This window comes from Atractosteus spatula, chromosome 14 (assembly GCF_055471065.1).
Source record: "Atractosteus spatula isolate fAtrSpa1 chromosome 14, fAtrSpa1.hap1, whole genome shotgun sequence".
In the NCBI taxonomy this organism is placed as follows: domain Eukaryota; kingdom Metazoa; phylum Chordata; class Actinopteri; order Semionotiformes; family Lepisosteidae; genus Atractosteus; species Atractosteus spatula.
This window is the reverse complement of record NC_142719.1, coordinates 43,678,019-43,704,783: the sequence shown is the minus strand read 5'-3', so window position 1 is coordinate 43,704,783 and position 26,765 is coordinate 43,678,019. Positions and strand designations below refer to the sequence as shown.

The window sequence follows — 26,765 nt, the reverse complement described above, 5'->3', positions numbered from 1 at the left end:
AAAATCTCTTTGTAATAACTTTAATAAAAACCTTCTTTTTTTCTTTTGTTTATTCTTCTGCATTCACTACACTTTGAATCTGCAATGGACTAAAAAGCAAATTCATTTTTTGGGCCGTAATGATTTGTCTATTTTCACCCTTAATAATAAACTATTTTAACCGAAGAATTGAGATATAAGAGTAAGTGTTTGTTGCAGTTGCAATCATTTGAAAAAGATAAAATAGACACATCCAGGTTTCTAACTTTTTGTTACCTGAACTCCAAATATATGTTGTGTAAGAACAAGGATGCAAAAACACGCATGAGTAAAGGTAACTTTGACTTCATTCTGGAGAATTCATCAGCCACCACAAAACCCACGTTACAATTTGAATGTGAAAGCCAAAGTTAAGGACACTGACCTGAGTGGCATGAAAAAAGCTCTTTGTTTCTAAATTCAGAGCTCCCTGCTAGCAGCAGTGTGAGGCTCTTCTGTCACGTGTGCAGTGTTGTAAATGGACTCACAGCGCAAAGCTGATCAATTCTCTGACGCTGCCCTCAATCACATCCGGTAAGCACTTCAATGTTTAACACTTTCAGGATAACACAACCTTTATATTTTTATTTCTGCAGATTTGTGGAACTCCTAACGAGAAGGTTATCATTGCTAAATGATCCCCTCTAACACTAGCAGTTACCTACAAAGGAGGAAAAAGTGACAGGGCTTCGATCTGTGCAGCTCTAAGTAGCAGCAGCACTAGCTGTCTTCTTCCCAGTGAATTTACGAGGAGGATAACACAAATTGAGCCAGGGTAAACCATTTCTCTTCCATCTCGCAGCCCCAATAGCTGCGCTCCGGCTGTTTTTACAACGTGTAAAAATAAAAGTGGGGTTTCAGAGGAGCAGCAGGCAGCGCACCCTGACCGCTCACCCTTCATGTCCTGCCAGCCGCGCACATGAGCCGCGGCCGGGCGCTGGCGGGGGACTGGAGCGAGCCCTCCCAGCACCGCCGCCAGATCTGCACACATCTGTCATGGAAACAGCCGGCACAGAATGTGGCTCGGCTCTCCGTCCGCAGAACTGGGTTCTCTATTCATGCCGGCGGGTTTTTTTTTCAGACACCTACATTTCGAAGGGGAAAAAAATAACAAAAATCCGAAATGAACTTTCCAGAGCTTTCACCGCTTTTAAGAGCACAACTGAATTCATTAACAAAACGCCTACTTAGAACCAGAACCCCGAGAGCCGTCCTGAAGGCATTCTGTAACCTGGCAGCTCTGGCTGGAAGTGCTGACGCGCAGCTGCTGGGGCGAGCGCTCGTCACTGGGGACGCTGGAGCGACAGGCAGCCCTGGGGCTTGCTCGGGCCATCAGGCAGGAGCCCCGGCCCTGCTGGCCTGGCCTGTCCGTGGGACTTGGACGAGTGCACTGCGCTGTGCACGTCTCCACAATGACAGCTATCTACACCCACGTTAGACAGGCATTACAGCTCTCGCTGTGCACAAAGGTGACTTCTGGCGTCGGTACCCCAGCCGCTGAGAGGGAGCTGCGATGCTGAACTCACCGCCAGCTCTGGCTTGCAGGACAACCTTCAGGAAATATTTCTCCTTTCCCAAGCAAGACACCCAGCTGGGGAAATATTTCTCCTTTCCCAAGCAAGACACCCAGCTGGGGGAAGCTTGGCATCGGCACCTCTGCTTGGTTCTAATAGTCTGCCTTTTTTCCCAAGTTGCCCAGGAAGGCAGCTGTAGACAGCCTTTTTATTAAAGCCATCAGTGACGTTTTAATTGATGAGTGGTCAAGATGGGAAAAAAGCCCCAGCTCCCTCACGATCAGCCTCAACCTGGTCTGTACCTCCTCTGTTGACTGGCTGGTGTGGTGCATTTCCAGTCAAGGCATACTCTATGACTACGGGTGCTTGCTCTTTTCATTTCATCACATTAGCTCTTCAGCTGCTTTATTTATTGGTAGGATGTGGGCCTTGCCTCACTGTGCGGTTTGGCATTGTGCATTGTAACCAATCGATGTACAAACTGTAATTAGGAGAGTGATGTGATGGCCAGTATTGCTGCCTCACAGTTCTCAGTCCCAGGTTCCAGGGACTCAGTCCCTGACGTTTGAAGTTTGCATGTTGCCCCTGGATTGTCTCTAGGTGCTGCAGTGCCCTCCCAAAGGCAGCTCTGCAAACTGGCCCTGTTTGTAAGTGTGAGCTCTGCCCTGAGCAGGGCTGGCGCCCCATTGCACCAGCTTCTGGCTTCTGCGACCCTCCACATATACGGCAGCTCCTGGTAGGAATGGGTGGATCCAAATCAAATGCAAGTGTGTAAATAACATCATGTCTCCAACTTTGCTTGAACTCCTCAATTATCTGACTTCAAATTAACAGCATCACTTTACAGTGTTTTTCTAATTCCAGTGTAATTACACATGAAGTAACATTTGCAGTTGAGTTCTTACTGAAACCCCATGTCTGCCCATGCTCATGACATATTCCCCTTTTTTAAAGTGAAAAGCCAAACACTTTATGTGAGATTCTACCAAATTATTAATACGACTGAGTTATTTTACTTCAGTTTCAGATAAGACTCCAAGGGTATCTGACCTAATTAAAACCATTTAAACCCATCTGAAAAGTGTTTTACTTCATCTTATTAATTTTAGAATGACAATGAAAGTACACTTTATCATGAACCTCCCAACATTATTCTAGAGAGCTCCACAGACACAGTACCATTCACTGCTTTTAGGTGAATATTTGACATATCCAGAACACTGAAGTATTGTGAATATAAGCCGGCTTCCAGTGTGTTCTGAATCCTGTATTTACATGCAAGTGGAATTTTAATATTCTGAAATAATAATCTGTGGTTTATATATACAGTACTGGCCTTGAGCATGATAAGTAGAAACTAGCTTACTGCTTACTGTGGTGAAGTTCTACAGTCTGGGATACACCCTCACCTGTGCATACTTAATATACCACCAATAATAGGAAGCTTCTTATGCCCATTAAGATCCCATCTGTAACACAAAGAGCAGCAGGTGACCAGGACTCCATGCCCAGTGAGAAGGTGTATCGAGGACAACACTTCATGTTACAGTATTTAGGCTCTGATCAACAAAGCTCTTGTTATGAAACAACAACCTTCTCCTCTGCTTCAGTAATGCTGGATAAATGTAATCTACAACATGTCACTGTTTCCTTTCAAGAGAGATAAGTGACCTGGTTCCCTGCGTTACTCTGTACAAATTAATGAAGATTTAGTATTTAAAGGGTTCTGTAGCGACTTGGCCGAACTGCCTTCATCCCTGTTTGGGTTCAGTCGATGTCTTAAGACTTTAGAAAAGTAGAGGTGTTACACCGGCATCCTGGCCAAATTTCCCCCTGGCCTTTACCGGTCATGGCCCCTAGTAATCCCAATCTCTGAACTGGCTTCATCACTCTGCTCTCCACCCCACTGAGAGCTGGTGTGTGGGGAGTGTACTAGATGGTGCTGCACATTGGTGGCAGTAGTGGGATTCCCTGTTACCTGTAACATGCTTTGAGTGGAGTGTCCAGAATTATATAAGCGTACAGAATTATTATTATTATTATTATTATTATTAAAATGAGTATGTTCAACACTATCTCAGACTCAACATCAAGTAGCTAACAACATCTCTCTTTAATTTTCTACAGGATTTTCTGTGGAGAAAAACACCAACATGAGCTGTCAAGCCTCTGATCTTATTCCATGTCATGTCAGCTGAGGTGAGCAGGAATACAACATACATGACCGCAGAACATAGTTCCATTTTGTTAGTGAGATGAGGTGCCTGCTGCTGTAACACTGTATATGGGAAAGCATGAGAACCGAGGAGAACATACTACAGCTTACATAACGGGGCACAGAATCTGTCCCGACAAGCTCATTCTTTTGGCGCTTACACTGCTACTGAAGCAGGCCGGTGAAAGAAATGTACTGTCTTCAGTTTCAGTAACATGAGAAAAAAAACATTATGACCCTGGGTTTCCCATCCAATGTGTCATTCCTAAAAATACATCAGCCATTTCATCCAGCAAACCCTTCTTTCTGATGCAACGTCCATAGAGATCCTGCCTCTTTGTGGTCATTATAGACCCTGCTGCACTGATCACAAAAGACAGGGTGTCAGCTCCTAATCTTTGGCTAAACCACATTCAAAAACGTGCTTTCTCACTCTGGCCTTCCTAAATCCAGCCCTGTTTTCGTCAGTGAGTAATTCCACACTTGTCCACCTTAAACAACTACTGCGTGATGAGCACTGATGCAGAACACCCACCATGGTCCCCACCCCTGCTAGTAACCTGCTCTGAGATCATCCAGGATGATGGCGCTACAGAAAGGTAAGGTATTATTATTAGAAAACTGTCAGGCTCTCTCCTCAGGAAGAAGAAAAAGTCAATTTGATACATCTCCAGTTTTCTGCAGAGCACCACAATTACCAAAATACAACCCTCTATATTTTATGTGGCCACAAAAACATTACCATCAATTATGCCATCTAGCAACACTGTGAAGTCTTTCTTCTTCTAACAATACCTCTCCCTAGAGCCTATAGTAACATACTAAGATGCTAAGATAGTGCTCTCTTACCCATTCTGCATGGGTTCCAGGAGGAAAACTCAGGTGTTCCTATGCAGAATATAACAGTGCAATCAAAGGGTATGCACTCTGCTGTGTCCTTTTTGCTTAGCAACTTAAGAGTTTACAATGCCCAATTATATTTCCTCACCTTCCTCGCAGTCTCTCTGCTGAGGCAGATCTTCACCTAATCAGAGAATTCTGACAAGCTGAGGCCTTGAGGGCTGAGCACAATCACAGCAGCCCATTTCCTCTTTCCAACTCCTCTGGGATTGCTTCTGCCAAATTTATGGCACCCAATAACTTTCCACTTACTGTGGGCCCATCGCCCTCTGTATTTCACTCTGTACTCATCAGGTGACGTAACAGTATGATTATGCCATCACGCCATTATCTTTAAATCATGACTTCCAATCAAGCTGAATTGGGCTGTTTTTAAGAGCTTTTCTGGCCACAGATCACTTAAAGACTCAGCAGAAAACCCCCTTATACCATGAGGTACAGCAGAGATTAGAACATAAACCTCACTTCAGTCAGGAAACGCATCACAGAGCTGGCTGGCTAGGGAGATTAGCTCACTCTGTGTAATACAAAGACAATGGCTGGTGTGGCTGTTTTTGAATTTTAACATCTCAAAGCATAAGAAACTACAGCGCCATCAGCACATAACTGCATAACCCCTAAGCCACCTTATTTCAGGAGAGCCCCAAAACTGCAGTGACAGAATCCAAGGGAGAGCTCACATTGGTCCGCTTCAGGAGCTGTGATTATGCGAGAGAATAAGCCTCAGGCACCGAGACACATGGACAGACACTTCGGACTCCCTTGTTGAAACACAGGATGCAGGAAACTGCAGATGAAGCTCTGAACCCATCAGAATACAGAACCGAAAACCATTTTCTGGTATTTTCCACTCCTACTTACACATTCAAACTGTGCAGCTACCTTCAAAATTAATGTAGAGTTTTGATACATTTGCAGAAAGGAGCAGCAGACATTTCTCAGGCAGGGAAGAAAGTTTGCACAGCCTTTTTATTGTCAACAAGGTCGTGGGCATTAGTAATATTGAATATCCTCTCGGTACCATTGTTTCCAATTTTGCTAAGTACTACTGTGCAAAAAATGCAATGTCTAAACACGAAGAAACAAAAAAAATGACAAATAACTTATTCATTTGATCAGAAGCCTTGTATTTAATTTGAAAAGCTTTAAATAGCTACTGACAATCTTTTTATCATTTTTAACCCTCTCATTTTTGCTCCATTTTGTACTTTGAAATATTTTTTTACATGTTACCTGCAGTGTAGAGCAGAAGTAGCTTTTAAAGAAAGTAAGAAGTGATTAATAAACTAATATAACTCCTGAAGAATTATAGAATTATATTAGAGTAGAATTTTGGGTGTGACTACAACCTTTGCCTGTGCAGCCTTGAAAAGCTGAAATTCAGTGGGAATTTCAAAGGTATCGAAAAAGAGAAATGTTTTCTACAATTTTTTCAAATAAATGTTGTGCTTTCTAAGGAAACATCTGGTATGGGCTCTCCATGCAGGGTTTCCAGTTCTGTCTTGTTAAAAAAATAACAACAATGTCTCCTTTGGAACATTGTGTATATTTTGGGCAACACGTTACAAATAAGACATTGCTGGGCTAGAATCAGTCCAAGTAAGTGCAATCAAGTACATTTCCGGTCTTAATGGAATGCCCTAAACTGACAGGCTGAATGAACTGAGCCTTTACCAGTCTTGAACAGAGAAGACTACAAGGAGTCCCGATTCAACTATTCAGAATCCTCAAAGACACTGATCAAGTCAGTCCCTGACAAAAGTGGGCTTCTTCAGAGCAACAACACGGAAACACAGGGAGCACAAGTGGAAAGTGGATGGAAGTGCAATTAAAACTGAGAGAAGGGAGGCACTTCTTAAAACAGAGGGTTGTGGGAGAGTGGAACAAGGTGCCCAGCCATGTCGCTGCACTGAACCGACACCAAGAATAACCTGAAAGGGCAAACACTGCCGATCCTCATCACGAAATGCAGCTCTCCCTTCCCACCCCTTGCTTCACTAAAAAGCACGGCACTGTTCCTGCTGGAAATTCTGAAATCACGAATTTCAGGCCGAGTCTTGCGTTTCTCAGCCGGACAATCAGTGGAAAACGTGAGCAGAAACACATGGGCGTCTGCTTTGGCTTCCTTAACTGTCAAGTGCTGCAGCAGATTACAGGAGAGCTCTGGGAGAAAGTCTCGGCCCCCGAGAGGCACCGACGTGCAGAGCCTCTGCCCCCCGGGCCCCGAGCGCCACATCTGTTTTGTCCATTTATCTGCTTGACTCCTCCCCTATCGGTCAGATTCATGTCCTTCTGTTTTATCCCCTTCGCTTCCAGACGCCTCACCTATCACTGAGAATAACACTTTTTCATGCTCCATTAAAGCTTTTCATTAATTCATTATAATACCTGTTTCATCAGCTCTCTATCACTCCTTCAAACAGTTATGTTAATGAGCACAACGGTGAAGATCCCATCGCTTTCTGCTGTACACTCTTCTCCCCCAGAGTGCAGGAGCCCAGAAGAAAGAAAGACAAACGTAGTGTCTCTCCGGCCTCTAGACTGCACCTGGAAGGCTGTGGCTCTGCTTCTCCTCCCTATAGCAAGGTACTTCATCCACACAAGACCAGCCAGGAAAATGGCTACAAACGTAAGTTGCTTTGGATAAAAATAACAGATTAGTAAATGTACTCTTGCTTGTTATGTCCTATGGCTTTCAGTTAGAAAGAGGAGGCTCTCTCTGTAGTTTTGATGATGGCTTTTAAAGGTGCTACATGAATTAATGTTTGATTATTGTTGCAGCACAAGCTGAAATCTGAATAGAAATATTTATTTTTCTATGAGCTTCCATCTAGGTAACAAGTGTGCAGCATTGTCACAACAGCCCCCCCTTGCTTTGAGACATCTGGCCATTCAGAACATTACAAAGAGAATATGTCTGATAACACTTAGGCTTTTCTTCTTCCTGTTCCACTTTATGCCATCGTTCATTGCTGAGGTTCCTTCATTATTAGACTAAGCCCCTGCAAGTACGTTCCACAGAATGAAGGCTTCCCAACTCACCCAGGGAGCAGATGGGCATGTGGATTAGTACAGGGTCAGACTGCCTGCTAAATTCTTCCTGTTCTCTTCATCAGGTTAAGGTTGCCAGAGCACAGGATGAATCAGACTGTCCAGGAAGTATAAGTTCAGATCAAGGCCTCCTTGGCAGCTATGGATGGGAACCCTCAGCAGTGGTGTTTCTGGGGCAGGGGAAAAGCTGTTTTGGTGGAGGTGATCCTTATCTGCAATCTAGTGCCTTGTGAAACCGAGCAACATCAGTTCTCACTTAGACCAGACTCTGTGAAACTGAGGGACATCAGTGCTCACTTAGATTCCCAGCTGAACTCCACCGCCTTCAGCCTGTAATAAACATCTGGTAGAGAATGGCTTCAGATATAAAATGAACAACAAAATAGTATTTCCAATTAAGAGCTAAAAATAACACAATTTAAATAATAATTGCAAACCCTTTATGTTGCATTACATATTTCAAAGTATAGAAAACCAAGGATCATTTTGGCATCCTTGATAAAGTATAAAGGACTGGTAAAAAATTTATATTTAAGTTCGCATTTCATGAATGGCAGACACATTGGTGTCTATCACTGCTTATACACTACTAATAAATGTCTCTAGTACAGAGGCTTATTTTGCCGCTGCATATTAACAAAGCCTGCTTATAAAAGCTAATGATATGTACAGTAGTATTTCATTTAGTTCAGTCCATTCTTGTTTTTACAGATAGATCACATTTTCATTCACACTGTACCCAAAAATGAAATTTTTGCCTATCCCAGTGAGCAACGGGCAACAAGGCAAGACACACCCTGGATGGGACACCAGACCTTCACAGGGACACAGACACACACACTCTCACACCTAGAGCCAGTTTTCCCAGAAGTCAATTAACCTATCAATTAGGCAATTAACCCAGGGCCCCAATGCTACACAGCAGCAATGCAAACCACTGCACCACCATGCCGCTCCACATTTCTCATGGAGCACTGCCAGATCCCAGCATTTAGTTAGAAATGTGAAAATGCAGTAAATGTAAAGAAAGCACTGTCACGCAACGTCCACGTTCTGGGAAAATGGATAGATTTTAAGGAGTCAATGGAGAGAAGATCAGGATGACCATCCCACTGCTAGAACTTTCAAGCCCTTACGTGGTCAACAGAATCTAACCAACGCAATCAGTTTAAAGTCAGAACTGTGGGCTGGTGTTTTACATCAGTATTCTAATTACTTTCTTCTGTAATGCCCTGCCAAAAGAACTAGAACTTGCTTGGATCATTCAGCTATAAGCAGCCCAGCAAGTAAAATGGGCTCAATGACCTCCTCTCCTTTCTGTGCTTCCTAACGTTCTTGTCTGAAGGTATAGCAGCATGGATCACTTTCTTGTCTGAAGCAGAGTGTATTATATTCTTGTCTGAAGGTATAACATTGTATTTTATGTTCTAGTCTGAAGGTTTAGCAGAGTGTATTATATTCTTGTCTGAAGGTATAGCAGTGTGTCCTGTCTTTGTATCTTAAAGTACAGCACTGTCTCATGTTTTTATCTGAAGGTGCAGTACAGGTTCTCATTTTCTTCTAAGGGGCATAGCAGGGCATCTCATGTTTTTGTCTGAAGCAGGGGTTTTTATCTTCTCAACAGCAGTACAGCAGTTTTCCTCGTAATGCTGGGCCAGAGCCCAGCTGTCAGACACAGAACTCTACTTCCTGCTGTCCAGGTCCTTCCTGCAGGATCAACAGCTGCAAGTGACACGTCTTCACCTTCTGGCTAAAGCAAAAAGAGGACCAATTCAACACTCATTTCTCACAGGATTCATCCTCCTCCATTTTACTGTGTATCATTTCTTCAGCTCGCCGAAAAATGTACCCTGGCATCCAATTTGAAGACGTTTATGTCCTGCCAGCAGGGGACAGTCTGTAAAGTCCACCAGACATGTCTCGGCTGAAGAAGACTCAACCTGAAACAGGTTCGCTAAGCTTCTGCAACAAGCAGGGGACACAATCCTGCTTTTATTCCTTCCTTTTCCGAGTCCGTAGACGACAAGCAATTGCAGGCAGAGAGGCTCTTTGAAGGGCACGGAGCTCCTCGGAGACTTCAGCGCGTGCGCCACGCCTCTGCAGGCATCGCGCCTCGAGAGCAGGGCTCTGCTGCCTGGTCGGAGTATTCCCTGACTGGCGAGGAAGACGTGGGTTCACGTCTTTGCATGCTGATCACCCCTGAGAATTTTATATTTGTACAGGAAACAACAGCCTTAACAAAAAGAACAGCAAGTGATAAGGCTTAACTGAATCATTATACAGTTTGATTTGGTTAGAACTGTGACTGTACATGTTATATTACAACCTAATCCATATCACTTAGCAATATTTAGGGAAACATTTAGAAATCTTACTCTTCTTTTCGTTACTATCCTAGCACACAAATGAATGTCTCAAGGGTGTCTCTGCTGACTCTTTTGAGGGTGAGGTAATCCTGCTGTGAGCTCGCCAGCTCTGTGCCCACTGGTTGGCCAAAGCTGTGAGTTGGCTGTTTCCAGTCGTTTCTCAAGAAAGGTAAGAGCTTTCCTCTGACATCTGGCAGCTGGGACAAAACAAACAGATTCAAGCTGCGCAGAGTCTGAGCGATAAGTCCTTCCCCATAATAAGGGACTGTTCTGGTTAATATCCTGCTGTTGATGATGGCTGTAGTGTTTGTTTCTTCATCATGTATAGATACAGCCGTGCGTGTCTGCTACCAGCGCAGCTCTGTAAAGTAAGGCCAGACCTCTCCAGTGTGTGGAGTATGAAGTGACTGAGAGGAAGTGCATGCTGCTCCCCCTCACAGGTTTTTATGGCCGCCTCACAGCTGCCATGAGGTTTCAATGGAAAACAGCCTGAAGGGTCTGTGAAGACCGCCCCCTGTGCCACGCACCGCCAACTTCTCCCATTTACTGGAACCGTGCACAGCCGCTGGAACTCGCTCGCTCCCCAGGCAGGCCAGGCAGAGCGCAGGGCTCTCACGCATTCCAGCCCAGCACACTGCAGACAGGCACCGCCACGGCGCCCCCTCCCAGCACCGCCGCCCGGCTCTTTTACTCATAACCTAGAAAACAGCCCACCGCACCACACTCTGACAAACACACAGCAAAACAGCCCACCGCCCCACACTCTGACAAACACACAGCAAAACAGCCCACCGCCCCACACTCTGACAAACACACAGCAAAACAGCCCACCGCCCCACACTCTGACAAACACACAGCAAAACAGCCCACCGCACCACACTCTGACAAACACACAGCAAAACAGCCCACCGCACCACACTCTGACAAACACACACAGCAAAACAGCCCACCGCACCACACTCTGACAAACACACAGCAAAACAGCCCACCGCACCACACTCTGACAAACACACAGCAAAACAGCCCACCGCCCCACACTCTGACAAACACACAGCAAAACAGCCCACCGCACCACACTCTGACAAACACACACAGCAAAACAGCCCACTGACCACACTCTGACAAACACACACAGCAAAACAGCCCACTGACCACACTCTGACAAACACACACGGCAAAACAGCCCACCGCACCACACTCTGACAAACACACAGCAAAACAGCCCACCGCCCCACACTCTGACAAACACACACAGCAAAACAGCCCACCGCACCACACTCTGACAAACACACAGCAAAACAGCCCACCGCACCACACTCTGACAAACACACAGCAAAACAGCCCACCGCCCCACACTCTGACAAACACACAGCAAAACAGCCCACTGACCACACTCTGACAAACACACAGCAAAACAGCCCACCGCCCCACACTCTGACAAACACACAGCAAAACAGCCCACCGCCCCACACTCTGACAAACACACAGCAAAACAGCCCACCGCCCCACACTCTGACAAACACACACAGCAAAACAGCCCACCGCACCACACTCTGACAAACACACAGCAAAACAGCCCACTGACCACACTCTGACAAACACACAGCAAAACAGCCCACCGCACCACACTCTGACAAACACACAGCAAAACAGCCCACCGCACCACACTCTGACAAACACACAGCAAAACAGCCCACCGCACCACACTCTGACAAACACACACAGCAAAACAGCCCACCGCCCCACACTCTGACAAACACACAGCAAAACAGCCCACCGCACCACACTCTGACAAACACACAGCAAAACAGCCCACCGCACCACACTCTGACAAACACACAGCAAAACAGCCCACCGCACCACACTCTGACAAACACACACAGCAAAACAGCCCACCGCACCACACTCTGACAAACACACACAGCAAAACAGCCCACTGACCACACTCTGACAAACACACACAGCAAAACAGCCCACCGCACCACACTCTGACAAACACACACAGCAAAACAGCCCAAAGCACCACACTCTGACAAACACACACGGCAAAACAGCCCACCGCACCACACTCTGACAAACACACACAGCAAAACAGCCCACTGACCACACTCTGACAAACACACACAGCAAAACAGCCCACCGCACCACACTCTGACAAACACACAGCAAAACAGCCCACCGCCCCACACTCTGACAAACACACAGCAAAACAGCCCACCGCACCACACTCTGACAAACACACAGCAAAACAGCCCACCGCACCACACTCTGACAAACACACAGCAAAACAGCCCACCGCCCCACACTCTGACAAACACACAGCAAAACAGCCCACCGCCCCACACTCTGACAAACACACACGGCAAAACAGCCCACCGCACCACACTCTGACAAACACACACAGCAAAACAGCCCACCGCACCACACTCTGACAAACACACACAGCAAAACAGCTCACCGCACCACACTCTGACAAACACACGCAGCAAAACAGCCCCACAGCCGAGAAGAGGTGAAGGCCCTTCCATTGGAGCAGATAGCCAGCGATACCACGATGCCAGCGGCCTGTTCCTCTCAGGCCTGACGCCATTTTATCTGACTACAGGTAGAACTGGGAGTGGAAGGTATTTACAGATTTGGGAAGACGTGTTCTACCTGCCACTGAATCTTCACAGGACAGCTGCAGACTTTAATAGGTCAAGTGATTTACCGATTCCACATAATCAGAATGCTTTTGAACTCAGCTTCCTGAATAGTCCATTTGATATCACCCAACTTAACTTATTTCTGCTTTGCAGAATCCCATCTTTAATTAATGCTGAAAGAACGCCAGAGTTCCTTCCATCCATAATGCAACTCATGTAAAGGGACAGCGGCCTCGTTCAGAGGCACTGATCAGTCCGGAACTGGCTCCCTAACTCTGCTGTGCTGAACCTCAGCAGAAGGCCGCATTCTGAACTGGGGGACTGGTTACCCAAAACAATAAGACGCGAACGTGCACCCAGAACAGTCATTTATTACTGTATTCATTTCTCTAGAGCCGCAGGGCAAGGTTCCCTGAGAGCAGAAAGGCCTGGCTTCTGCAAGGTCTCAGGACAAGACAGAGCATGTCAAGTTCGGAAAGAGGTGGGGGCTTGTGCTCAGCGAATTACCCACAGGAGTAAAGGAACTGCCTCGCACAGACGGCAGTGCGGTGACCGTTCACACACGTACACACTGCATTCCCCTCACGCCGAAATCTTCAGAGTGGTGCAGCTCAGAGCACAACGGAGGATCTCTTTGCAGCAGATCCTACATTCTCTTTGGCTGCTCTATTTGACTTTGACTGGCCACAGTCAAGAAAGGACAGTTTTAAACCAAATCAGGACCAGTGTCCTCCTTGCTCTTCTCTTCGGCAAAATTTGCAGCTTCATTCGAAGATCTTTTTCACGTTGTCATGAAAAGTGAGCCACTACAGAGCAGAATGGGTTTATGTCATGTACTGAAAAAAAGTTTAAAACTTGTGGTTTGTAACCTTAACAATTTTCTTCAACAGCTGATTCAGAAAACAAAATACTACCGTATGTTTGTTCCAGCCATATTTGATATTGATATTTCTGCTCGTTTCTTACATTTATGTTCATTTCACTTGCTTCTTAAATTATTGTATGGATAATTATCAACAAATAAGTGACTGTTAATGACTCTCAGAATCTTCTGGCACAGACGTGTTGTTTTTATCAATAATGTGAAAATGTAATTCTGCACATTCCTTCGTCTTTTTTATGTGTCATTGACTGTATGAAAGTAGTTACTATAATTGTAAGATGTATAATGAATAAAAGGGAGATTGAAATTTGATTTTGATTGCCGCAATTTTGTACACTTAATTAATGACTCTTTAAAAAGAGCTTTGTGGCTGCGTTATTGATTTTGATATTATTACAAAAGTCGTGGGGTAGCAGGATCTTTCATTTAAAACTGCTGCCTCTCCTTCATGACAATAAAACACAACCGCAGTGTTGTGGGCTGTGTGGAGGACTCCCCCTGAGGCTGTACTGATGCCAATAACAATCCTACTGCTCACTTCGACTCTCTGCTGCAACAGCGCAGCTCCCGAAAGAGCAGGGGAATGGCACCTGCCACAGAACCACACGGAAACTCTGTAAAAGTGCATTTAGGAAGCACCACTTTAGCCAAAGGGTGGTAGGAGTGTGGAACAAGCTACCCAGCCAGCTTGCTGAAGTTGCTACCCTGGCTTCTTTTAAGAAACAGCTGGATGAGATCCTGAGATTGATGAACTACTATCTACCAAGCTGGCTAGAGAGGCCAAGTGGCCTCCTGTTGGCGACCTGTCCGAACGTAACGGCAGAGGCCTGGAGCTCAGCATCACAGAGATGACAGCAAGCCACCTGTCTGCAGAGACCACACTCAGCTTCCCAAGCTGTCCTGGGAAGCACCAAACAAGAACACAGGTTCTAATCTTTTTCTTGTTCTTATTACAGAAGTTAAACTTTAAACCTCGTATCGCCGGAAACAAGAGAAACTCAGAACAAAAAACGAAGAATTCAGAAATGTGCACGTCTGACCTTTGACCCATCGTCATTCCATTGGGGCTCAGAGGAAGCAGGCCCCAGGTCTCGCTTGGAAAATAAACAAACGGGATCGGTTTATCGCCACTGTGATTACAGGCTGAGCAATCACTTACCACCGGACCACGTTTTTCTACACACAAGTCTACTGCACAACTCAGAAACCTGGGTCCAAGTGTGAGTTTAATTAGAAGGACTTATCAGCCATTGCTGCACGTGGCTCGAAGACCAGGGAACTCACCCAGATGTCCCAGTTTAACAACCAGGAACTCCCACCGGGCTCAGCTCACGCCATTGCCCTTCAGGTTACAGTTTCCACTTGCCGTTATCAGGAAGACTTGTTTCACTGAAACCAAGGGCCAACTGGCACCTGGAGCCCATGGCTGATAAGACAACACACGACTGCGCTGTCTGTGATTCTGTGGTGATCAGTCCTACTGCCACCCTCTCCAAATTACAAAAACCGGGTAATTACAGTTCCAGGAGATTCTGGAGACAAGGCAACACTTCACACTATCTCCTTCATCTTCTGGAGAGCACTAGCCAGGATTTCTATAGAGAACATTCAGGAAAAAATCTTGCTCTCGCTGAAATACATCTTGCTTCACAGGAAATCTATTTTCTTCACACAAAATACGATGTCCGACTTATCTGTCTTGACATGTTGGAGTATTGACAGAACCACATAATGAAAACACCAAGGTTTTCTACAGTAGGTAATTAATGATATGGTCTTTATGGTTACAATTTGTAACATTGGCCAGTAAAAGATGTTTGTTCTAAATTAAATTGCAACATTTTTTTCATTTCCTTTTTAATTAAAAGTTTATTTCCTTCAAAACGTGACTGATTTCAAATTTAAAAACTAAGCCTTTATATCAAAATATAAAAACTAACCCTGATCTCCCACACCTGATCGCTTATCAACAATATCATAGAAATCGTAGATTTCAGATTCACAATAAATGCCAGGACACAGCTCTGGGAATCTACTTCAGAAGGATTTGATTGTTAATATGAAGAAAGAATGTCCCGTTTTTCTTAACGCACGTTATCTTGCAAGTTCTGGGCTTTCAGCTGTTTCTCAAAACTTGGAGGCTAGTCCATTTTTGCACATTCTCATCAGAGAATTTGTTAATTCAATATCTTGGCACCCACAAAAATACCATCACCTCTTTTTAAATGCCAACAAAACAAATGGTCACGGCCAAGACGTGCAGAGACAACAGAAACTTTGTTTTTCACTCAAAAAAACAAATACACCACCTGACGGTATTTAATATTTTACTACTGTATGTTCTATGAATACAGTTGTAATTGCTGAGATATACACAAAATCAAACTGAGTCTTTAATCTAGGACAGTTAGCCTTAATGAAAACATTTTTTTTTCACTTTCATCATAAATGTAATTCCTAGTTATGCTGTTAACTCAACTTTAAAGATCAGGCTACTAAGGCAAACCACTCTGAATCGAGCTAAAACCTGAACTCACCTTAGTTGAAATCGGTGTGAGATGGTAACAAATATTTCACAAAATACAGAACAACTACAATTTACAAAGCAAGAGAAAGGCAATAGATTATAGCTCAGACATTACCCAAACAAAGGCTGTGTCAAAGTCTGAGTAATGTAGATCTTATTTATCCTTTTCACAAGCAGACCCCTTGTTTTTCCCAGCGCCCTGACCGTACTGGGGTCTGAGCACAGACACGTGCACAGAACTTGAAGCTAGCTCAGATGAGGAGTCTGCGCCACGCGCCTGGACACCTGGTCCTCCAGATGACTTTCCAACGGGCAGATGGACAGCCCATGCTCCTCTCTGCCTTCGCTCAATGCTCTATGCCAAGCGTAAACAATCTTTCAGATAAAAAAAAATAAATCTGAAGGATTTTTAGAAACAAAGCCCCCTCAGCTGGGAAAAGGGAAAGGCATGTTTCTACCGACTGGGACACGGGGAGGGGGGGGGGGGACCGATTCCGGTGCCGAGCCCCTGGGGACCTGGCCGCCCGGGCGTGTTCCTTACCTCCAGGGCCGCAGAAGGCTTCTTTTTAAGTTCCTCGCATTTTCGGAATTTACAAATCTGGTGGCCCGTTTTTCGGTTCCGACAACTGCTGCACTGCTCGCAGTTTATCCGCCTGCGGCAGGGAGGGCACATCCCACATCTTTTCCTTTTCTTTTTCCCCGAATTAATGGCAGATGCCAACTCATTCTGCATGGGGTACTCTGCCAAGCTGGCCATGTGCAGCGCGCTGTCTGCCAGGAAGACCCCAGCAGGCGTCATGATGAACAGGCCGGGATTGAAAGGAAAGCCGCCCATGTAAGGAAAGTCAGTGGGGCTGCTCATGGCCTCCGTGGCAGACACAGCCTCGATGTCGCTGATGCCGGGCCCCTGCTCGTTCGGCAGCAGGACGTGCTCCACCCCTGCCCTCTTGAGGAGCTCGGCCGTCTGAGCAAAATTCAGACCGTTCTGTCCTTCCGAACCTGTTTCCGACGGCCTGTCGGCCTTGTTGGAAGGCTGGGAGGCGGTTTTGTGCGCTGAGGAGGTAGTGTTGCTCTTAGCCTCGCCCCCGGTGCCCGCCGCCATGCCATTCTGCAGCAGTCCATTCACAGACCCCGAACTGCCCGCCGTGGAATACTGAGACAGCGTGCGAGACTTCTTAAGACTTTTACTCAAAGGTTCGCTAATTATACCACTCTTGTTCCTTCTCTCTGTGACGGGGGGCTGTGCGTCCTCACTGCTGCTTCTGTCCAAGGCATCGGGCTTTTGGTTTTCTTCTTGATGTCTGCTAGACATGTTACGACAGTCAGGGCGAGCAACTTCAAAGCGCAGGTGAAACAATGGCGGCTATCAACGGATCACCCTTCAAAACTCCCAGCGAGCCTCTGACTGCAGCTTAAATCTCCGACATCCGCAGCATCCTTTATGTGAGGAACTGAAAGCTGAAAAATGCAAAAGACAGAAGAGAAAGGCCTTTAGTGCCCTATCGAAGAAGACCAGCGTTTCTGAAAACGTAGCAACAAGCCTTAGTCATTACGCTGTTCTAGCAGACAGTGGGGCTGTTTGTCGTAGAGCGTGTCAGTTCAAGTGAAAGAAGCTAAAAAGAAAATGTGACCATGACTAAAGTTTGGCAACTAATCTTCAGATCAACATCTGATATGGAGTAACATCATGCTCTTCAGCACACCAGATGGAAATGTAGCAAATTTTCTGTGTGTGTTAGACAAACGTTTCTGCACGGCAAACAACTCACAATTTTTATCTCCACAACACCAGGCCTGCACAACTACTAAAAAAAACTACAGGTCGGGAATATTGCGGCTTGTTGTCTATTTTTGGGGAATTTCAGAGTTAGAATTGATTTTGTAAAAGGAAATGAAAGAAATGCTACAACCAGAATCCCATAGTCCAGCTGCGTGTCTCCAACATACAACAAGGACAAGGACATCACAACAAGGATACTAATAAAAGCACACTATGCTGTAAGGATAAAACATGCATTTATACACCACATTTTCTGTGCACTTACATTCAAACTCCTGTAGGTTCACAAACTGATATGTAGCAACGACCTCCAAGTAACACAACTGTGACTCCGGCTGTCACGTGACCTGGCTGCGCTCGGCTCCCAACAGCTGCAGCAAGAATACAGGCTGACAGAATCTGCACACGCACACGCACACGCACACACACACACACACACACACACACACACACACACACACACACACACACACACACACTTCACAGGTCCCCTCAACACTTCACCTGCTCAAAGACTGGAGGAAGGTGAGAGATGCAACCCAATTAAACCCACATTTAATTCCATTAAAATAGCTTACAGACTCGTGTGAAACAAAACCCAAAGCACTGCTGGCCATTTTGGACAACCCCTGCTGCAACAGGTGTGCAGCAATGGCACTGAACTCCAAAACTCTCCAAAAACAAGTACCTGAGAGGTGGTCAAGCAGCAAGTATTGGCTCAGACTGCAGCAAGCAAACCAGACTGACACCGCTGAACACTGGACTGCCGTGAATGAATGGCATGAATGCACAGGAATGCACATTTTCTTTAGCCCGAGTGCCAAAAGTGTCCTTTGCACTTGCCTCTACTATACCAAATCATCTGTTAACCCTCTGCACTCGGCTTCCAGCAGCCGGCCTGGTGGCTGACCGACTGCAGGGCTTCATTTGCACGGGTGCAAGGTTTGTGAGCTCGCTGCACTCCCCCCCAGCCTCCTGTCGCTTCTCCGAACGCCTGGCACTCTGAGGAGCAGCTCCACAGTCTGGACAGAAAATGGCCCCCACCTCTGCAGCCACACTGACTTCACACACAGAAACCAGACCCTGCAGTTTCCAGGCTCCCGGAAAGTCACTGCACGCAGGGAAAAAGCAAGAGCCAAACACTCAGTTCAACACGTTCCACCTCGCTTTCTGAAGCACATTAGGACCGATCAGCCACACGCATGCTCGGTCAGGAACATCTAGAAGTAAAGCTCAAGGGCAGAGGCTCTTTCTTTAAAGACACAAGAAGAGCAGAAGACAAGATGAGTGAATATGAAAGACGTTTTTAGGATGCTTTCTTAAGCATTTTGTCAGGCCCTGTTCACTGATGAAGTTTTAGGAGTTTACCAAACTCTGACTAGTTATAAGATAGATAGATAAGACTTCCTCAATTTCCCTTCGGGATCAATAAAATTATAAGCAGAAACCTTGAGCTCTGAAGGAAAAGAAGAACTAGTTCCTATTCCACAAGTGTTATGCTGAGTGTCTAATGTGTTTATTGGCTTTTATACTTTGGTTCATTTAGGGATAACTTACTGACTTAGTTGTACCTGAAAAAAATATAAGACAGTCTTTTACTAAATTGGGAGAGAACCTTCACACATACAGCTCTATGTTTCTGAGAGCTATACCTTATAAACACCTTATAAAACCTGTAGTTATAGACCTTGTTGCTCTTACACACCTACTTGGGTGTAAATATTATCCCAGAGTAATTCTACAGATAAGACTTTTAATCTTTCAATAACATGTACTAAGATCATAAGAAAGGTTACTAACGAGAGAAAGCATTTCAGCTCCTCCAGCTCATTCAGTAGTGAATAGATCCCAGGATTTTATCAAGCTGTTTCTTGAGGGAAGCCAAGGTACCAGCTTCAACAACACAGCTGGGTAGCTTGTTCCAGACTCCCACAACCCTTTGGATAAAGAAGCACCTTTCTTCTCTGTTTTAAAAGCACATCCACCTACTTTCCCTTGTGCCCCCTGGTTTGCGTTTGACTCCTAAAGTCAAAGAAAAACTGGCAGTACTTGACCCACCACAAGGATTCTCTCCGAATACCCCTTTGATAAAGATCTACAATGATCCCAAACTCATACGTATCTGTTCTATTCTATCTATGAGGCTAAGAAAATATTTTTCTCCTTTCTTGTTAAAAAAGGGTGTTAAAATATTTGCTGGAAATCATCCTACATGATAAAGGTGGCATGTCACGCCTGTGTGAAACCACCCATGCAGTGTCTTTGGTAATAACAGGAGGCAGGTTTTTATTATTCAGCTGACCACACATGGACACAGAAGGTTTGGCCTCAGCCTGTGTGTGTGTGTGCCTGCGTGCGTGTGTGTTGTGCAAGTGTGAATCCCAGTACAAAGGCTTTATTCACAGGCTAACGTGCTCTGGCTCGGCCTCCCTGTTAATAAACACTGCACTAGGGGCAGCTTTTCGCAGAGACTCTTCAGATAAAAACACTGTGCAAGATCACGGGCATGGTAGCTCCAACACTACCCAGCAGCGTTCTCCTCACCGTATCTGAACTGGAACAAGCCTCCTAATCCTGACACAGAAACATGTATTTGGCATTTCAGAGCAGCCATGCGCCAGCGTTTCTGGGCTGCAGCTGAGAGAGGTCAGGCTTCACATCGCACATACCAATTGCGTTGTTTTTCCATCTTCAATTTCCATGCAACAGTGCCATAGTGACCAGCCTGGCGAGCTAACCTGCTACAGAGAGGCGGCAGCTGTGTTCAGTTCGCCACCAAGCAAGTCCAGCTTTAAAATTACAACATTTTACCCAACAGGAGGCACATGTTTGCAGGGAGGGTTGTGGGAGTGTGGAACAAGCTGCCCAGCCGTGCCGTGGGAGCAGATAACCTGGCCTCTGTGAAGGACACGCCGACACAGACAGATGGGCCGAGTGCCTCCTCTCGTGGGCAAACTAATCTTACATTTAGGGTCTCTAGCAAAGCAACAGCTGAGGCTTTGTGACCCCATCAGCTGTGCACACACCGACTCCCATCACAAAGGGGACGTGGCGCCAGCGTACAGGACCTGGCAGAGACGCTGTCGGGCCAGGACTGCAGTTTGTGAGCCCGAAACATCTCAGACCTGCTGTAGCTCCACACAGGGAGTCTCAGAGCCTCTGATTATTAAAAAGCACACAACGAGGAGCAGCCATAGCAAACTTTCAAGGGTTTGCTGCCGTTAGGCTCCTAGACGTCCTGTGCTCTCTGGAATCGCTCAGGTGTCCTCAGAGGCTGGTTCTGCTCCCACCCAGCCAGTCACACCTGTGACACCATATACAAGCGACAGGAGCCCTTTCACTGATGCTTTGTTGAGTACGTTAAGCAGTAAACATCTTTCCTTTGCTTAATTCTCAACTCCAATTGCTAAACCTTGTTCGCCTTTTCGTTTCTGGCCTCATCCTGATATGAATATCTAACAGCAGTACTAGAGAGAAAAAGTAATCCTAGGTTTAAGACAAAGTAACAATACGGAGAGAGGCATCATCCAGTTGTGTTAGGGCTGCAGCTGGCTGTGGATGCCTAGTTTCATACAGAAACAGCAATGACTCTCTGGAGTGGGGTCTGTCGCTGGGCATCTGTCTCTCAGGTGCTGGGTTACACAATTACCCAAAAGATAAGCTACACAGGTACTACTGAGACTGAAATTTGCTATTTATATCTCAAAGAATTAGGCCACAGTTTGTCCCCAATTGACATTTCATCTCAGATTTTACACAGATCTATTTTCCATGCAACATTTTTTTCCCCATCAGCAATAACCGCTCAATCCAGCACAAGTGCACCTCCCCCTACTCACAACAGGGCAAGACGCAGGGGGCGCTGTACACCAGAGCTGATTTGAACCCAGGACCAGGGCTCTCAGCCGCACCAGCTTTCAACTGGCCAAGACTCAGACCCGCAGTGTCTGGACTAGAGGGCTGAGCCAGCACTCTGAAAAAGCACACATTCTGGTGAGGAGCCCCTCTCTCTTCATAGTCTGCCCAGGTCTCCTCTGCTTGTCTTTTCTACACATGAGTCACCAAAATATTTGACAGCGATATAATCGCGGCCATAATATCTAATATAATATCAACAATAAGCATCAACAGAAATGCACTTTTGTTAAACTGCAGTTGTGCACCAATGTTTTCCCTACAACTTTCAAATCCTGAAAAGAAAATGAATTCCATTTAAAATCTGCATCTAAAAATTGTGTCAGGCCTCCCACATCTTACTCATAAAAATGACCTTTACTTCAGGTGTTCACTGCCGAACACTGGTTTGCCCAAGAAGTGGCAGGACCTCACCGGCAAAGCCCATCCTGCAGGCCAAGGCCTCGCCACTGTCCCCTGTCCCGTCCCCTGTCCCCTGTCCTGCACATTTAAGGTCACTGGCAACAAAGCACCAGTTCCCTCCTGCCTCCAGCATAGTGAGAGCCTTCTCCTCTACTTCCCACACTTGAAAACCCTCTCAGGGCAACTCTCAGATCGCTGGCCCTTCTCGAGAGACACATGGAAACCAAGACACAGGCTCGGCCTTATATGGGAAACAAAGGAAGAAAAACACAGACAGTGTGTGGAGATTGGAAGGCCAAAATTAGTGGGAGGTAAAGCTTCAAAGGCAGGCTTCCAGCCCCACGTTCTTGCTGGGCAGCAGAGCCTGCAGCACAGGCAGGAAGGTGGCGTGGGCTTTGTTTGCTCTGCGCCCGGCCCCAGGAGCCGCTCTGCTCTCTCGAGCGTTACACTCGGACCTCAGATCCGCCCACACCGGCCCGGCCCGGCCCCGTCCTCAGACAGGTGGCCCCCAGAGCGTTTCAGAGCAGGTGTGAGCAAGGGCAGAGCACTGCCTGCAGGCCGGGCTCCAGTGATTGTGTCACCAGCACGAAACTGCGTGATTCACGCAACTTCAGAAATCCGTGAAAGAGGCGTGGGCACATGCATTGCTTTTTCATTTTTCTTGCATCGTTAAATTCCATTTTTGAGGTCTTCAATTTAGTCCTAATAGAGGACTATCTCAACTGCAGAGATCCCCATAAATGTGGCGAACTGCCAAAGATCACAGATTGCCTAAATCCCAAGTTTTCAGGATAAATAAGAGTTAGAGAGGCCACGTTATACAACAGCTTCTGTGCATGTGCATACTGCATACACCAGTAACTTCAGAGCAAAATAAATAATTCTGTATTTTCCTCCTTGCATTTATTTATGGCTTTTCATCCTAAAGGGCGCCCAAGCCCTTTACACACGGAGTCTGCGGAGCAGCGTGGGACCGGAGGACAGTCACCATGCGCGCACACACACCTGAGACAAGATGCACTGGGAGATGACAAAGTTCCAATACAGATTTGTTTTTAAACAAAAAGTAAATAACACTTAAGAAGTGAAAAACAGCAGAAAATCAGGTCACCGCTAATCAGTTTTTATTGTGTAAAGCGTCTTTGCATTACAGGCACTAAACCCAAGAGCTTAATCAAAATACGATCGCTCTCCGGCGAGCAGAAGGCATCGGCGGCCCCAGTGAAACATGGCGGCGCGGACAGTATCACACCGCATTAGCGGCAGCCTGACGTGTCACGGCGGGTGCTGGACACCCTGGTCCAGCCTCCCCCGCCGGACCGGGGCCCAACGCACCGGCACACCCCGTCCCGCTGGGCCCAAGCTCTCCCGGAGGGGGGCGAGGGCCCGGATACGAAGTTCTCACGCAAGAAGCAACCCAGCCGAAAACACTCGTGGCAACAGTTTGACACGAAAGGCTATGAGTGAGAGCACAACACCAATAGAGTGCGAGGCAGGCTGACGGTCTCTAACAACTGGCAGGAACCGCGTGATAAATATAGTCCTGCAGCGAAGGCAACGGAGTGACCCAGTGACAAGAGCTGACCTGGAGCACGATTCAGTCATCTGAAGTCCCGACATGTGACCCAGGTGGGACCAGTCTGGATAGCGGGCTCTAGCAGAGCACGGATAACGTAACAGTGCATCTCATCTGTCGTCCTCTCGCTCTTATTGTCTCGCGAAATAAAGTTGTTCTGTCTTCACAGAACGGCGACGGCACCAGCAATAAAAATAAAACGCGCAGTTATCCGGAGTTGGGAATTTGTAATTACAGGTTTCAGGCGGAAGGGGCCCGGCGCTTCCAGGGATCAGCAGCCGGGACTGGAAGTTGCTTCTCGCCGTCTCTTGGGAGACTTGCGAGACTGGATATTTATTAGTTCAGGTATTGCAGACACGGCTGCTTCTCTTCAGAATCGCATCAAATAATCTCAGCGGCTCCGGCGCCAGTGAGGGCATGTTTTTAAATACCCCTATAACAATAATAAAGAATACGTACCCCGCGCTCATTGAGCGCAGACAAATGATCCTCGTTCTAAAGGGGAGAAAAAAAATCTCGCAATCGAAAAGTATGATCGTGACACCTAATTGCGACCACACACACGCCACATTCACACGCACACACACACAAGCGGCGTCGCCAGTCCCGGATTGCGGCATTAACGAGGGGTCGCAGTAAATCCTGGTACACGGTCTGACCGGTGCTCCGCGCTACACACACACAGAGAGAGAGAGAGGGAGAAGGGCTCGGTTCGCCCCTTCGAACAATGAAAACGACACCCGATACACTGAAACTAAATCAAAGTGATCAGACCATTAGATTGCGGAAAACGAAAGAGCATTCGGGTTTCCGAGCAGACGTACGCTGCCTGTAATGCACAAGTTGCTCTCCGACAGAGCGCTCACAAACCCACTTTTCAAACTTATGAATAAATATTTATTCCTCTAACGTTATTAACCTCATGCCCACTCGCCTTTCCCTCCAGAGCCCCGGAAAAGACCGTCAAGTTTGTAGCGGCGCAAGGCACGAACCGAAGATCGAAACTTACATTTTTACTCCGCAGTTGGGAAAAAAGGGGAGCGAGTGTCACATCTCCGTCCCCCGATGTTACCGTCGCCGCCGATCAAAGAAACATAATTCCCAAATTACCACGCGCTCAGCCCCACTCCGCGCGTGCTTCCAGCTAGCTACAGCTCCTCGTCACTCGCGCATCAGGTATGTACACGCTCGGCAGCCGTGCGAAATTTTATTTCACATTAAAGGAGCAAAAAAATACCTTTTGTCTAGACTCAGTGATCTGAAACCAGTATGTCTGCAGTGCCCGGCTAATATCTGCAGTACCACGTTTTTTTTGGCCAAGGAAAAGCATTATCCCGGACTGCCTGAAAACTTGATCGTTAGGAAGATGACATCCCAACTTTGAGCAGACTTCAACAAACTATGAATCCCCCCTTCGATGTATCTGCATATTTGCAAACACAGGCCCTTTCTTTCGCACCTACCAAAGGCGATCCGAGCGGAGGGGAGGGACGTGCCAGTCCAGCCTGCCTCTCTCAGCTGCAGATACGGAGACGGGTGTCAAAAAGACGGGAAAAATCAAATTCTCACCCGGCAGAAATATTTAAACCCTCGCCCAAAATAAACGCGAGGGATCCGGAATGTTAAATAAGTGTAAAACGCAGTTCTCGGAGGCGAGCGAGTGCGCTCCAACCTTTCGATTCTCACAAACCCACCTCTACATCCCTGATCGCTCGGGAAGAACATGCAAACACATTTCATAGATTTTTGGAGCTTCACGTAAAAACCGAAGTGGACTTTCCGCCGAGGGAGAAAAATGAATCTTGCGAACATGTTCTTTGAAGAGAAGAGTCGCGCTGTTGACTGGGGGTGGTCACCGTCCGGCCTGCGTGTCCTTTTAAAACAGATTTTCATTAAGAAGGCTGACCAGAGGCGGGAGGCTGTGCCCGCTGCATATTTGTAGCCGGCGATGGCTGCCATGCTATTCAGTGTTCACTCTGATATGATTTCTTTAAGATAGCAGGTTCACTCGTCATACCTCTTTAAGAAAGAACTTGAATTTAACACGTTCGTGCTTACTAAGAACTTCAGCCTGTCTGGAAGAGACGCGGTCTCTCTTGCTGTAAGGAGTTGAGTGATTATACTAAACATTTAAATCGCCTGTTCACGACAGTGCAAACGCTAATAAAAGTCTGACATTTTGGGACGGCACCGGTAGTGTTGCTAGTGGCAGTTTCATCATAATTTAAGCTTGAATACAGCGAGTCCTCAAGTATGACAGCGTGCTGACATTACAGAAAACTTAAAGGCTGGGGATTCGGATGGGCTCTTATATTTGCGTGCCACCTACAGTACATTAGAAAGGTGACTCTATCATATTTCGGCACTTCTCCTTTTGAAATCGTCTGAATTGAACGGCGGCCCCGCACAAATCGCTAGAAAAGTACCTGCAGAGAGAATCGCTCCCCGCTTCCTAACGCACTGCCGCAGGGACACGTTTTTGAATAATTAGGCTTCAGAAATAATTACAAAATAACTGGAATTTACTCAGATGGATGGATTACAGCTCAGATTGAAAATTAGTTATTTTTTTACGCGGACAGATATCATATGCGTCTGGTCACAATTCTCTGAGCTCACTTTTAAACTGCACGATATGAGCACATGCAGAGGTAATCTTCAGTCAGCAGGCGCTACATCACCGTAGTCCACATCGGTCACTCTGTATCATATTTAGGTCGGTGTAAAATGCTTCCTGGGGGGCAACTACATTGTGTGAAGGCGATGTCACATTCTATATGTTTGTAAGCGGCACCAGGGCAATAACCGTAATGAACCTTTGTGTCGCTGGCTGAGCGGCGACTCAAATCAATGCGATTAGGAGTAATGCACATTATAATAAGTAATGACATCGTTTGTTTTTTTTTAATGCCTCAACGCGAAGCGGTCGCGCTGTCTGGCGTGTGGGGACGTTTTCCACGCAGGGTGCGCGGC

General features: G+C 46.4%; 1 protein-coding gene across 6 annotated transcripts in view; it reads right to left on the bottom strand.

Annotated features, from left to right (window-relative positions):
- Nucleotides 1-25,503, bottom strand: part of LOC148821432 (CXXC-type zinc finger protein 5-like) — a 34,737-nt gene extending 9,234 nt beyond the window's left edge. For 2 of the 6 annotated variants that reach the window (XM_088933082.1, XM_088933086.1), the window contains exons 1-2: nucleotides 25,256-25,502; nucleotides 16,661-17,577 (exon numbers count right to left, since the gene is read on the bottom strand). In XM_088933082.1, coding sequence (XP_088789208.1) covers nucleotides 16,661-17,431 — 771 coding nt within the window. In that variant the 5' untranslated portion in view covers nucleotides 17,432-17,577; nucleotides 25,256-25,502. Of the gene's footprint in view, nucleotides 1-16,660; nucleotides 17,578-18,164; nucleotides 18,234-24,801; nucleotides 25,231-25,255 lie in introns of those variants that run through there. The other 4 variants (XM_088933085.1, XM_088933083.1, XM_088933081.1 and 1 more) reach the window with 4 other exon arrangements.
- Nucleotides 25,504-26,765: the final 1,262 nt, after the last annotated feature.